The sequence below is a fragment of the Schistocerca gregaria genome, chromosome 8 (genome assembly GCF_023897955.1).
Source record: "Schistocerca gregaria isolate iqSchGreg1 chromosome 8, iqSchGreg1.2, whole genome shotgun sequence".
Classification (NCBI taxonomy): Eukaryota; Metazoa; Arthropoda; class Insecta; order Orthoptera; family Acrididae; genus Schistocerca; species Schistocerca gregaria.
Genome location: NC_064927.1, coordinates 195,866,477 through 195,879,578, shown reverse-complemented (window position 1 = coordinate 195,879,578; position 13,102 = coordinate 195,866,477). Strand labels below are relative to the sequence as shown.

The window sequence follows — 13,102 nt, the reverse complement described above, 5'->3', positions numbered from 1 at the left end:
AGATGTAGAAGTGTCTCTAGCATATTCTGACATCAAACACCGATAGATACAGTCCTCAGCTGTATGCTGACTCTCTGTCCAACATCTCATCAATTTACCACAAAAAATAAAGATAGTACCTTTCACTCCAGCATTTTTCCCCAGAAACATGTAGGTGAAGGGTAGAGTTTCGAGTGGTGCTGTGAAATTTTTTACTAGCGGGATAATACCAGTTGTATGGCATCGTCAATTGATTTTAGATACTCTTATGTGACGCATATGCATATAGTTGTTTTATTAGGCCCAATCTTTATGATTAATTATGTAATTAGGCCCGATTTTTACATCAGCTTCCAAACCTAAATAAACGATAACACCTACTAACATCGCACTAACCCAGCCTCCCTCTGCTGCATCTGGGCAGTTTGCATATGTTTGCGGTTTCTGTCCAAGGACCAGAGTTTGAGTCCCACAAAGGTCACCCCAATTTTTTATTTGCGCTAATTCGCAGGTTGGGGGTGGAGTGGGATGTCAACACATCCCTGGGACAAAGAAATTCCCGCCAAAATTAGTTATTCCCGTCAAAATTCGAAATTCCCACCGATAAGATAAGTGGGTGAGGGGCAGCTATGGGGAGTGGCTAGAGGTCTGGGCGGGAACCCACGTGCAGGGTGAGGAAAACACATGACATCATCTGGGAGTGGGAGGTGGGGGTGTGCCTGGTTGGGGGTGGGCCTGGTTGGAGGTGGGGTAATTAATTGATCAATTTAATTAAGCTTCATATCAATTTGATATAAAAATTGTCGTTAACCCGCTCGTACTGTACTACTATCCTCTTGTGGTTCTTGAACAGAGTGTTCACTATCGCTAGGTGATATTTATTTCAGAACTTAGTCTTCCTCCTTCCTACTGCCAAGCCCATATTTTCCCCTTACACTTTCTTATGCTCCCTCCCTTACAACCGCATTACAATCCAACATGAATATTTGATTTTCATCTGCCTTTAACGACTAAATTACCCTTTCAGTCTCCTCATATACTTCCTCTGTCTCTTCATCTTTTGCTTGTGGCATCAGCATATATACCCAAACTATTATTGTTGGTGTTGGTTTGCTGTCGATTCTGATGAGAACAACCCCACCACTGAACTGTGTAACTCACTCTCCTCTGTACCTTCCTTTTCATAAAGAATCCTACTTTTGTTACATCATTTTCTGCTGCTGTTGATATTATCCTATAATTTCCTGACCAAAAATACTTGACTTGTTTAAATTTCACTTCAGTATCCGCCACTGTATCTAGATTGAGCCTTAACATTTCCCTTTTCTGATTTTCTGGTGACCTACTCTTGACATTCCACTATTGACATTCCACCCCCCACCTCCCACTCCCAGGTGATGTCATGTGTTTTCTTTACCCTGCACGTGGGTTCCCGCCCAGACCCCTAGTGATCAAAACGTCCTTAATCCGGTGTCCGAACCTTATATAGAAATGCTCGTCACCCGTGCCTCGATTTCTTGCAGTAAAAATGTAAATGTCGTGTGACTAGGGCCTTTCGTTGGTTATTCAATTTTTTTCTCATGGTTACCTCTTTCTTTGCAGTCTCCTCCTGGAATCCGAATGAGAGAGTAGTCCGGAATCTTTTGTCGATGTAGAAGAGATCAGCACGACAATTTCTCAGTTACAGGACACATATTCCGTGGACACACATTACGTGTCTTTAATGCAGTGGTTTCCATTGCCTTCCGCACCCTCATGCCGTCGACCATTGCTGATTCTTCGACCTTCAAGGGGCAGCTACCCATCCCAAGGGCAAGAGAGTGCTCTGAACTTCTGTCCGTTCCTCTGCCTTCTTTGACAAGGCCTTTGGCAGAACAATTGTGAGATCTTATGCCGGAATTCTTCGATCGCCACTGCTGATAATTTTTGTTAAGAATGTAAGCAGTGGCGAGGTTAGGATCTGGGACTAAGGACGTTTTGATTATTAGTCAAAATCGCTACCCTCCTTTTCTTTTAAAGTAACGAGCTAATTACAATCTTCCAATGGTGTGAAATAAATGGAGCATATGTCCTTTTAACTTCTTTTTATTTTTTGTTTTTTAGGGTCACACTCAGCTACAGGCTGTAGGAGGCAAGGTGGGCAGGGGTCGAATCCCGAGGAGTGGTCACGACGCCTCCCGCCTCCCATCCTCATACGGCTTTTTTTTTGCGATAAAGGAGGACAGGTACACCGAGTGCAAACGCTCTCTACACACACGAAGTGTTGAGTGCTATTGACAAGGGATTTCAAATTGATTGCGTAGTTCTAGATTTCCAAAAGGCTTGTGACACCGTACCGCACAAGCGGCTTGTACTGTAATTGCGTGCTTGTGGAGTATCGTCTCAGTTATGTGACTGGATTCGTGATTTCCTGTCAGAGACGTCACAGTTCACACTAACTAACGGAAAGTCATAGAATAAAACAAAAGTGATTGCTGGCGTTCCCCAAGGTAGTGTTATAGGTCCTCCGCTATTCCTTATATATTAAAACGATGTAGGAGACAAATGGCTCTGAGCATTATGGAATAAGTCCCCTAGAACTTAGAACTACTTAAACCTAACCAACCTAAGGACAAACATCCAAGCCCGAGGCAGGATTCGAACCTGCGACCGTAGTGGTCGCGCGGTTCCAGACTGAAGCGCCTAGAACCGCTCGGCCATAACGGCCGGCGATCTAGGAGAAAGTTTGTGACTGAAATTTCGTGAGCAGCCGTCTTAATTTGTTTGCAGATGATTCTGTCGTTTATCGTCTAGTATACTCATCAGAAGCTCAAAATAAATTGCAAAACGATTTCAGAAAGATTTCTGAATGGTGCGAAAATTGGTAATTAAACCTAAATAATGAAAAGTGTGAGGTCGTTCACATCAGTGCTAAAAGGAGTCTGTTAAACTTCGGTTACACGATAACTCAGTATAATCTAAATGCCTTAAATTAAACTAAATACCTAGGATTTACCATTTAAATAGGAAAGAACACGTAGTAAATATTGTGGGGAAGGCAAACCAAAGACAGCGTTTTATTTGCGAACACTTAGAAAATGTGACAGATGTATTGAAGAGACTGCCTATACTCCGCTTGTCCGTCCTCTTTTGGAGTACTGCTGCACGGTCTCGGATCCTTAGCAGATAGGATTAACGGAGTACATCGAGAAAGTTCAACGAAGAGCAGCAAGTTTTGTGTTGTCGCGAAATAGGGGAGAAAGTGTCACGGACATGTTGCAGAATTTGGGATGGACACCATTAAAATAAAGGCGTTTTTTGTTGTTGCGCAACCTTTTCACGAAGTTTCTGTCACAAACTTTCTCCCCCGTAGGCGAAAATATTTTGCTTTCGCCGACTTATATAGGGAGGACCGACCACCACAATAAAATATGGGGAAATCAGAGCTCGCACGGAAAGATGTACGTGTTCGTTTTTTCCACGCGCTGTTCGAGAGTAGAATGACAGAGAAGTATTGTGAAGGTAGTTCGATAAACCCTCTGCCAGGCACTTAAGTGTGATCTGCAGAGTATTCATGTAGATTCAGGTGTATATGTAGAAGAGTTGGGCGAGTTATGTTTTGTTCCGAATCGGGCGAATGCCTGCCACGCCGGGAGTTTGTCAGCTTAGTGGGGGCGCGGTAGAAAACACTGTCAAGACAAATGGCAAAATACGCTTGATAACGGTAACATCGCGCAACCTCCGCATAGGGTTAGTTGCCCTATGTAATAAAAAAAAAAAGGAGTGAATCGATCAACAAAGAACTTCAACGGGCGTCAGGGGACGTCCGCCACGAACAGATGCAACGAACAGTGATGAACAAAATGAAAAAAAAAGTGGTCAGCGCTACAGAATGTCAATCCTAAGGGCCCGGGTTCGATTCCCGGTGGGGCGGAGACTTTCTCCGCTCAGGGACTGGTGATAACGGTTACACGACGAGGCTTCTCTACTTTCTGGTGCCCACAGGTGGATGGGTTTTGTTGCAAGATTTAGTTTGGCTATGTCTGTGCAAGCAACGGGTAATGGTTGGGTTACTATTGCCTTCGTTCGCACTAGTGATGCTAACAAGAGTTCTTTGGATTCCTTTCCAACTCGTGATGTAATTGCGTGGAAGACATTTAATATTGTACATCAATCTACTAAACCCTATGGAGGAAGTTATCTGTCTAGTGATGAAGCACTGGTTATAAGAAGTCGTGTTTGTCGTAAACTGGAAAGTTCAGAATCTGTATATGTATGGTGTAAGAGTGGTGGTTCTTTGGGTAATGATTGTAATGTACAAGGAGATATTATGTTTTATTATTGTTATGTTTGATATTAATAAAGATTTATATTCCTTACCTTTAAAAAAAACTACACATTGATCTTGCTAAAAGCCGATAAGCGATTCTTCTTGGTGTTGTAGCTCTCAGGGGCACTCTGGGATGCTCTCTGTGTGAGGCACCGCTGGGTTGACCTCAGTTTCTAGGTGCCCTAATCATCATCGTCTCATCCCCCATCGGCTCGCAAGTCGCCAAAGTGGCGTCAAATCGAAAGACTTGCACCCGGCGAACGGTCTGCCCGACGGGAGTCCCTAGTCACACGACATTTTTACTGCAAGAAATCGAGGCATGGGCGACGAGCATTTCTATATAAGGTTCGGACACCGGATTAAGGACGTTTTGATCACTAGGCATAATCACTACCACCAGATAAAGGTTGCAGTACTTTTTGATATAAAAACTGGAATTAATCCTTACTGATCAAAAGTAACATTTCTTCTTTCAACTAATTTCGATTTATATCGGTAGCAGCAACAAACCAACATCATTGCTATTACTAAAACAGACCAAATAACTGGAATATTAAAGTTTCAGTACTAGTGAAAAACGAAAACAACGTCATACGTAAGTCACGTTCCAATTTCGGACTGTTTTTGACGATGTGTACAATATGTTATGCTCACTCAACAGATATTTATGCTCTCTTGTAAATAACAACAGGTGAGGCACTGTGACAGCTTAGGCGCGGAAACAACTAATCCTGAGTTGGCAGGCGTCTCGTACATGTGTTAATTCAAAACAAACGATTGGCATGGATATATTCCTGACTAAAAGAACTGTCATCAAATTTTGTCGATGGCATTCTGAAACACACTAGAACAGGAAATTCAAATATTCGGGAAAATGAAAGGAGCTGTAATTACAAAATGTCCAGTAACAGAACGCACACATTTGAAAAATATATTATATTTCACGTCCAATGTTTTTAGAGAGAGAAGGGAAAGAAATTTCCTGTCTGATACTTTAGAAATCTGATGAGAGGACTAACTTTTGCTGTAACCACTTTGATGAAATGTATGTTTCCAATTAAAGTCACCATCAGTCAAGTCTCTGTGTAACCTATAAAAAATAAAAATGAAATGATATACAGATTTCTGATTACTTCTACTATTAGTGCGCATGTGAATATAATAACTCAAGCAAGTTTCTTGGCTCTGTTTTTCAGCATTCGTCATGCAGTTTTCTTACCTGGCCGCATTCTTCTGGCTGAATGTGATGTGCATTGATATAGCACTGGCAGTCAGGTGAGTTTAGGTAGTCACTAGCACTATAAATCTAAGCGAACAAATTCAAAGCACAACAAATTATAGATCATAGAGTGTAAGAAGAGAAAAAAATTGCAACAATGTCATCTATACAAAAATCGACGAATCACACAGTTTATTTTTGTTGAACAGAAGTGGTTACGTTGGAAAGTTAACCAGTTCCTTGACAGTTCTGAGTTTCAGTGTTTACATAACGACCCGACTGCAGCTTTTAAGGATCAGCTGGAAACCACTAATAATGTAAACGTATTATGTCAGAAAACAACAGCTATATGGCTTATTTAATTTATATATAGATGGCGTTGCAACACACACAGTAATTTAGTTCTTCCCTGTCCCATGTTAGGCGATACTGAGAGAACCAAATTACATATTAAAAATGAAAACAGAACTGAAACCCATGTTTGGTACTAGAAATTACATTACTCTTGTCGATAAAATTGAACATTTAATGACCCGAGCCAGTTCTAAACTAGTAACATTTTACGTCAGAAATTTATTTACAAATGAAGACATGCGCGGAAAAACGGGCTAACTCTCAAATATAAAATCTTAGAGATAAAGGTTGCTACCTGTTGCTGGGTACGAGAACTATCAAAACTGACTTTGGTCTCACCTCTAAATATCACTTAGAGGTGAGACCAATGTCAATTTTAGTAATTCCTGTACCCAAAAAAAGGTGGCAACACTTATCTCTAAGCTTTTACATTTGGCGGTTAGCCCGTTTTTCCGCGCATGTCTTCAAATGTTCCCTCAGTTGAATGTATAAACACATTATCAAATCTTATGGATGAATTTAAAATAAGTCATGCTGAATTACATGACATAATCGTTACCACTCAAAAATGTGTAAAACAGAATAATTTTATTTTCTTTGATGATAAAAATTTTAGATTACTTTTTGGGGCAATTAGAAAAATAATTTGCTCAGCACCGTATTTGATTTGTTATAATTTTTATATTTATACTACAATACCAAAAAAAAGAGAACTGCCACCGTTCTCAGGAGACCTGACGTTGCCTATGGATGGCTACGCGTTCTGATTAACGATCGGCACGTATGCCGATAAGACAACTTTCCCTTAAAATTAAGCGTATTTCCAAATTCATTCGAGAGGTAGTTTATTTCGCGATTAACTTATGATCACAATGCTTTCCCCAGTAGGGTATGTCTTTATTCAAAATTAGCTATATTCAAAATCTTCAAATTAAGTACTACTTTGATAAGTAATTAATGGTCTCACCTCATCTCCCCGTAACTAGGAGAAACAAAATCTGAAAACCACATTAATTGGAGCTAAACTAATAACCACAGCAAGATCTAGTCTAACTGCCCAAAGACAATGTTTCCCTGTTACCAATCAGACGAACATGCTTCGGCGACCAACATACCAAAACTCAACTGTCCTGAAAGGGCAATTCTTGTTCTGAACAGTAATTATAAAAAGCAAAGGTTGGTTGGTTGGTTTGGGGAAGGAGACCAGACAGCGTGGTCATCGGTCTCATCGGATTAGGGAAGGATGGGGAAGGAAGTCGGCCGTGCCCTTTCAGAGGAACCATCCCGGCATTTGCCTGGAGTGATTTAAGGAAATCACGGAAAACCTAAATCAGGATGGCCGTACGCGGGATTGAACCGTCGTCCTCCCGAATGCGAGTCCAGTGTAAAAAGAAAAGGAACAGCGTTATTTTTACTTTTTGACCATGATTAATTGTATGTAATGGGTGTACGTTGACTACATGCCGGCCAGTTTCGTTATTGTGGGTACTCATTAGTATGCGTGGCGCCTACTCCAGCGTTATGCGTTACGAGTAATACCCTACTCCAGATTCTTCCATGTACAAAACTTCGTAGTTCCCGATTGGTACAATGATATAATTCCACAGGTACCTTTACCGAATACAGTCTGCAAAATGTGTTGCGAATACAATTAATAGTAAAGAACGATAAATGAAAACGTCGTGCTGCCAGTCTTAATGCAGGATCATCGGTAATGTGATAAGCCATAAACTTTCTGCCTGTCATCGCTTTTTTTTTTGGGGGGGGGGGGGGGGTGCAGGTGGATGTCAGCAAGTAAAATGTCATAAAAGTTGAAACTAATGTGTAAAGTTTCTTGTATGTCGTTAAATGCTCTCATTGTGAACTACTGGGTGACTGAAGCATGAGTAATTTGCGCCGTGTGTCACACTGTCTCAAGAAACTGTAATACTTATTCTTCTAAACTTTAACATAACATCGTAGCTCTTGATGATCAATTTGTGACAGCGTTTTAAATTCGGCCAATAACTGTACGAAGTATTGAAAAGCCCCTGGGAGTCGTTACATAGGCAACCTGCAACTTGGACCGTGTCCCGGGTTACCCACTGGGTATTAGTAATTCAACAGTTCCGACAAGCTGGGCAACTACTGCCTCCCCCGTAGACTTCTAAACGTTGTAATAAACGGTTTTATTAATTCACCACAGTTTACGTCATTTTCATTAATATTCAACCAAAATATTACCTGCACTTAAGGTGATACAACAGAGGTCTTGTGTGACGTGCTATAATCATTTTGTCCGCCATACTCTCTTAGACCTACAGCACCTGAATTTTTTTTGTATAATTTTGAACAGTATTTCTTACAGGAAGAGCCACTGAGTTACAAATTTAAATACTGGACAAACGCAAGCATCACTTGCAGAGGATACAACGACCGTTGAAATTAATAACAAATAAAACGCTACAGATCGTGTAGTACTTGATATATTGCTTGTATCACTCTACAGACGAAATCTTCAATTTTTTATTATAATGATGAGACCACTTTGAAAGTTCAAACCCACAATCAGTACCGTTGACAACTCAAAGACTTTTTGCCGCCGGACAATAGTTCATCAGAGCGAAGCGTGACATAAAAAGTACTTCGCTGAAAAAAAACTGTGTACCTCATGTTTTATGCACATTACGGCCTTCTGCGCGCCCTGTTAAGATAATGCCGAATATGTACATCAAGTAATTTCCTTCATTCTATAATTTTGATGCTATTAATTTGTATCTAGATACAAATGGTTTATGTTGTGTGACAAGAGCCTCCCGTCGGGTAAACCGTTGCCGGGTGCAAGTCTTTCGATTTTACGCCACTTCGGCCACTTGCGCGTCGATGGGGATGAAATGATGATGATTAGGACGACACAACACCCAGACCTTGACCGGAGAAAATCTCCGACCCAGCCGGGAATCGATCCCGGGCCCTTAGGATTGACATTCTGTCGCGCTGACCACTCAGCTACCAGGGCCGGGCAAACAAATGGACATGTCCTTTGATTAATGTTTTTTTAAATGTCTGAGGATCATATATACCGTTTGACCAAAATTGGTAGCTTTCGTAATGTGACATACAGCTATTGCATCAAATCACGATTCTTTTTAAATAATGTTATTCGTACTGATGAGACTTGATGTTTTGCTAAGATGCTGAAAGAAAACATCAGAATTCCAAACAATGTGAGCGAAGATACCAGGACCTAGAGCAATAGCACTTTCAAAAATCAAAAGTGAAGAGGATGCTGATCAAGTTTTTACAACAGTAGCGTCGTTTACAGTGAATTTGTGCTACAGGGTAGAAGAGTAATAGCGAATTCAATCAGTATGATGCATGAAAACGGCTGCTCTCTTGAACTTTCCAAGTTTCTTCGGTACTCTGTACCTCTCGTGATGTTTACCTGTACCATGACAAGGCCCCACCTTATTTACCAGCTATGAATCTACAGTTCCTCGACATAAAGCAAATCTCAGCGTTTCACCATCCATCTCATTCATCAGATATGTCACCTCCGTAATATTTCTTCTCTTAAGAATCACAGATGCAATTAGGCTGAGGAAATTCAGAAGGCTGTGACTGACAAACTCAGGGGAACTCGAAGATATGACTTCTCTGATGCAATGTGAATACTGAGAACTCCTAATAAGCAATGTACAGCTCCCAGTGGATCTCTTTAGAGTAAACAGTAAAATCTCATATCTTTGAGTTTCATTTTTTTTTCTTTTTGCCGTCGTCAGACAACTTAAGGCTCGCGCTGTTTAGGTTAAGATACAGAGATCTAGGAAGAGAGTTCAAAATTTCATCCTAACGGTTTGTATAAACGACAGTAGGAAAAGCAAAAGCTTGAAGATATCGGTGTTCCAGCATTGGAGACAGATGATAAGCAGGGAAGCAATGGACGCTGGAGCTGGATAATTCTTTACAGACATCACCATCTTCTCTGGTTTTGGCTTTTGAGTAAGAATAGGCTGTTGTTCCTCCACATACGTTCAGAGCAGAGTTCAAGCCGTCATAAAGGCGAGGGATGAACAGGTGTCTGGATACTTTTGATCAGATAGTGCAAGATGTTCCACAATCCGCCCCTACTCGGAGACCACAAGCAAGGAATATGTGAGCTTAACATTCCACTGCTGTCTTCATTTTCAGTAAAACTTTTCCGGGTATGTAACCACGTCGTCATTCTGTGAGTAAAGATGTCATCCTGATGAAGACATTATACAGCAGTGGTCGAAACGCTGGTCCGTATAACAAAATGAGAACGGGGTCACATACCCGGAAGAGTTCTATTGAAAGTACAAGGGTAGCTCACCAGTAAAAGAAATCCAGTCACCTTGCGTGGACGGTTACATACATTACGTCATTGTACTAAGCAAGCCAAATTATTTCACGAAGGCTGCCGCAAGCACGTTTCACAAGCAGAAGAAATGGGAGCGAGAAAACATCGTTCGTAGCCTTGATGTTTTTGTTACGCTTATTTACTGGAGACAAGGGGTCATTAGAAGACCTGCATTAAAGAGAACTGACGCAGGTGCTATTGTATGTATAATTTGATAGCCTGAAGCGATTCTCATGTTAAATGATGGTTTCTAGGCGTGTGTAATGATCGCATCTTCAGGGTGTTCGAATATTCTTGACAACAAAACATTGCAAGAAGTTCACATGAACATGATCCGAAAATCCTCCGCTAGGAAAGTATGTAAGTAATTCCCTGTAATATCTTCCGCGTGTGTTATTTACCTCAAATGTGCATTTTTACTCACTTTGTTACTTATACCTGGTCATGGCATTTGTTTTGTTTTGTCTGAAAGTCATTTGTTCTGTTTTAGAGTAACTTTCATCACAACACATCGCAATGATGCATTCACTTTCTGAAATGACCGATATACACTGCATGTACGGCGTAGCGATTCGGAATGCGAACGCGGAACGTCAACTTTATGGTGAACGCTACACTGGGAGGCAGCTATCATGCGCTAGAACGTTTGTGTGCCGCCACAAACGGTTGCGAGAGACAGGCCCTTTTGAGAAGAGGATTGCTAATTGTGGAAGATCACGCGCTTTACGAATGTCTCAACTTAGAGACCGGGGTTCTTCGTTAACTACTACTAGGAGAACTTCGAGAAGGGTGGCGTTAATGGCATCACAGTCTGGAATATTCTCTTCAACAGGTGCAAGAATACATGAGGCAGCCATTCAGCCAGGAATAATCTTACGTCGACGCGAGATAAGCCAGTGTGCTGTTGTTTGTCTATTTCTTAATACGTAGCTTATTCACTGGTGAGGGTGGTGTTTCACGTGATGGATTCTCCAGTTACAATAACAGTCACATCTGGGCTTACGAAAATCCTCTTGAAGTGCTACTAGACAGATGTAATAAAGGTTCAGCCTCAGTGTTCGGGTGGAATCATTCATGATCAGCTCAACGGGCTTTACCTAAACGTCTTGCTAATCAAACGTGTCCACAGTTTCTCAGTCATGAGTTGTTTCATTTATTTGACGTAGCGCGACTAGACGCTATCCAGCGGATGTGGTTTAAGTCCGATGGCACTCCAAGGTGTACACTGGACTGAGACAAGGGGATGCCATTTCACCTATTTTATTTAACCTTGTCCTAGGTAAGATCGATAAGGAATTTTCTAAAACTAGTCCACAAGGGATCCAGCTACAGGATGTGAAATTAACAAGACTTGTCTATGCAGATGATGTAGCACTAATAAGTAGTTCCACAAGAGAATTAATCAGAATGATACAAAATTGCTACAAAACTGCTGAGAAAACAGGATTACATGTTAATAAAGAAAAGACAGAATACCTTCCCATAAATAAGAAAACCAGAAAAGATGCACCTCTGACTGTAGATGGATTCAGTTTCAAGACTTTTGACCACTTCCAGTACGTAGGAAGTCTTTTTAGTAGCAACAACAGAACAGATATAGAAATAGATGCCCGTTTCTCAGCAGCAAACAAGACACTTTTTAGTTTCATCACAATTCTAAGAAAAAGATCACTTAGCAGTAACTTCAAAATCCGCTTATATCAATTGACCATTATACCTGTGATGTTATATGGATGTGAAACATTAATATTTAGAAAGAAAGATGAAGAAAAACTGTTAATATTCGAAAGAAAAGTACTAAGGAAAATTTTTGCACCTGTATACGACGAAAATAACATGGAATGGAGAATAAGAAGAAATGAAGAATTAAGAGGGCTGTACAAACACCGTAACATCGTTGAAGTGGTCAAGAGGAGAAGGTTGAATTGGCAGGCCACATAGCAAGAATGGCAGAGAATAGACTACCTAGAATGGCACTCAGCAGAACAATAGATGGAACGGGAGGAAGAGGGAGACCCAGAATCAGATGGCGGGATAACATTCTGGAGGACACAACTAGGATGAACAGCAACAGCAAGTGGACAAACAGCGCATTGGACAGGCAGAAGTGGAAGAGGCTCATAGAGCAGCCGTATGGTCGATAAGGCCTTTGCCACATGTAAAGTAAAGTAAAGTACGTTCGCCAGTATCTCCATAAACAATTACCGAACAGGTGGACTGGTCGATGGGATCCATTGCGTGACCTGTTCGATCGCCATATTTGAATCCAATGGATTTTTTCCTTTGGGACATTTAAAATACTCGTTGTGTTCCACATCCAACGTCGATGTTCCGAGTGAGCGTATCGAAAACAGATTTGACCAAATGTGAAAAATACCAAGAGTTTTCCACAAAGTATGGGAAAGTATGGAACACAGGCACGGCAGATGCGTGGAAGCAGGACATGGCCACGTCGAACTAGTTTTATAAATGATGGATGTTCAAAAGAAAAGGTACGAAATAAAACGCAGAGTATAACTGAAGTCTTTATTCAAACGTAATCACCAGAGGTCTGTGCACAACTATCCCATTGTTTCACGAGCCGAAGGATTCCCTGTTCTGACAATTCCTGTGGCTGTTGCGGGAGCCAGTTCTCCACTGTGTCCTTCAGTTTGTCGCCCGAGTTGAAGCTGTCCTCTTTGGGGTAGGTTTTAGCGGACCAAGCATGTGGAAGTCGTAAAGCGACACGTCCGTACTGTAGGCTCAAATGGTTCAAATTACTCTGAGCACTATGGTACTTAACATGTCAGGTCATCAGTCCCCTAGAACTTAGAACTACTTAAACCTCACTAACCTAAGGACATCACACACATCCATGCCCGAGGCAGGATTCGAACCTGCG

At 41.3% G+C, this 13,102-nt stretch overlaps 1 protein-coding gene across 2 annotated transcripts in view; it reads left to right on the top strand.

Annotated features, from left to right (window-relative positions):
* Positions 1-13,102, top strand: part of LOC126284536 (probable G-protein coupled receptor Mth-like 4) — a 242,076-nt gene that overhangs the window by 163,955 nt on the left and 65,019 nt on the right. For both annotated transcript variants that reach the window (XM_049983535.1, XM_049983536.1), the window contains exon 7: positions 5,485-5,563. In XM_049983535.1, coding sequence (XP_049839492.1) covers positions 5,485-5,563 — 79 coding nt within the window. The remainder of the gene's footprint in view (positions 1-5,484; positions 5,564-13,102) is intronic.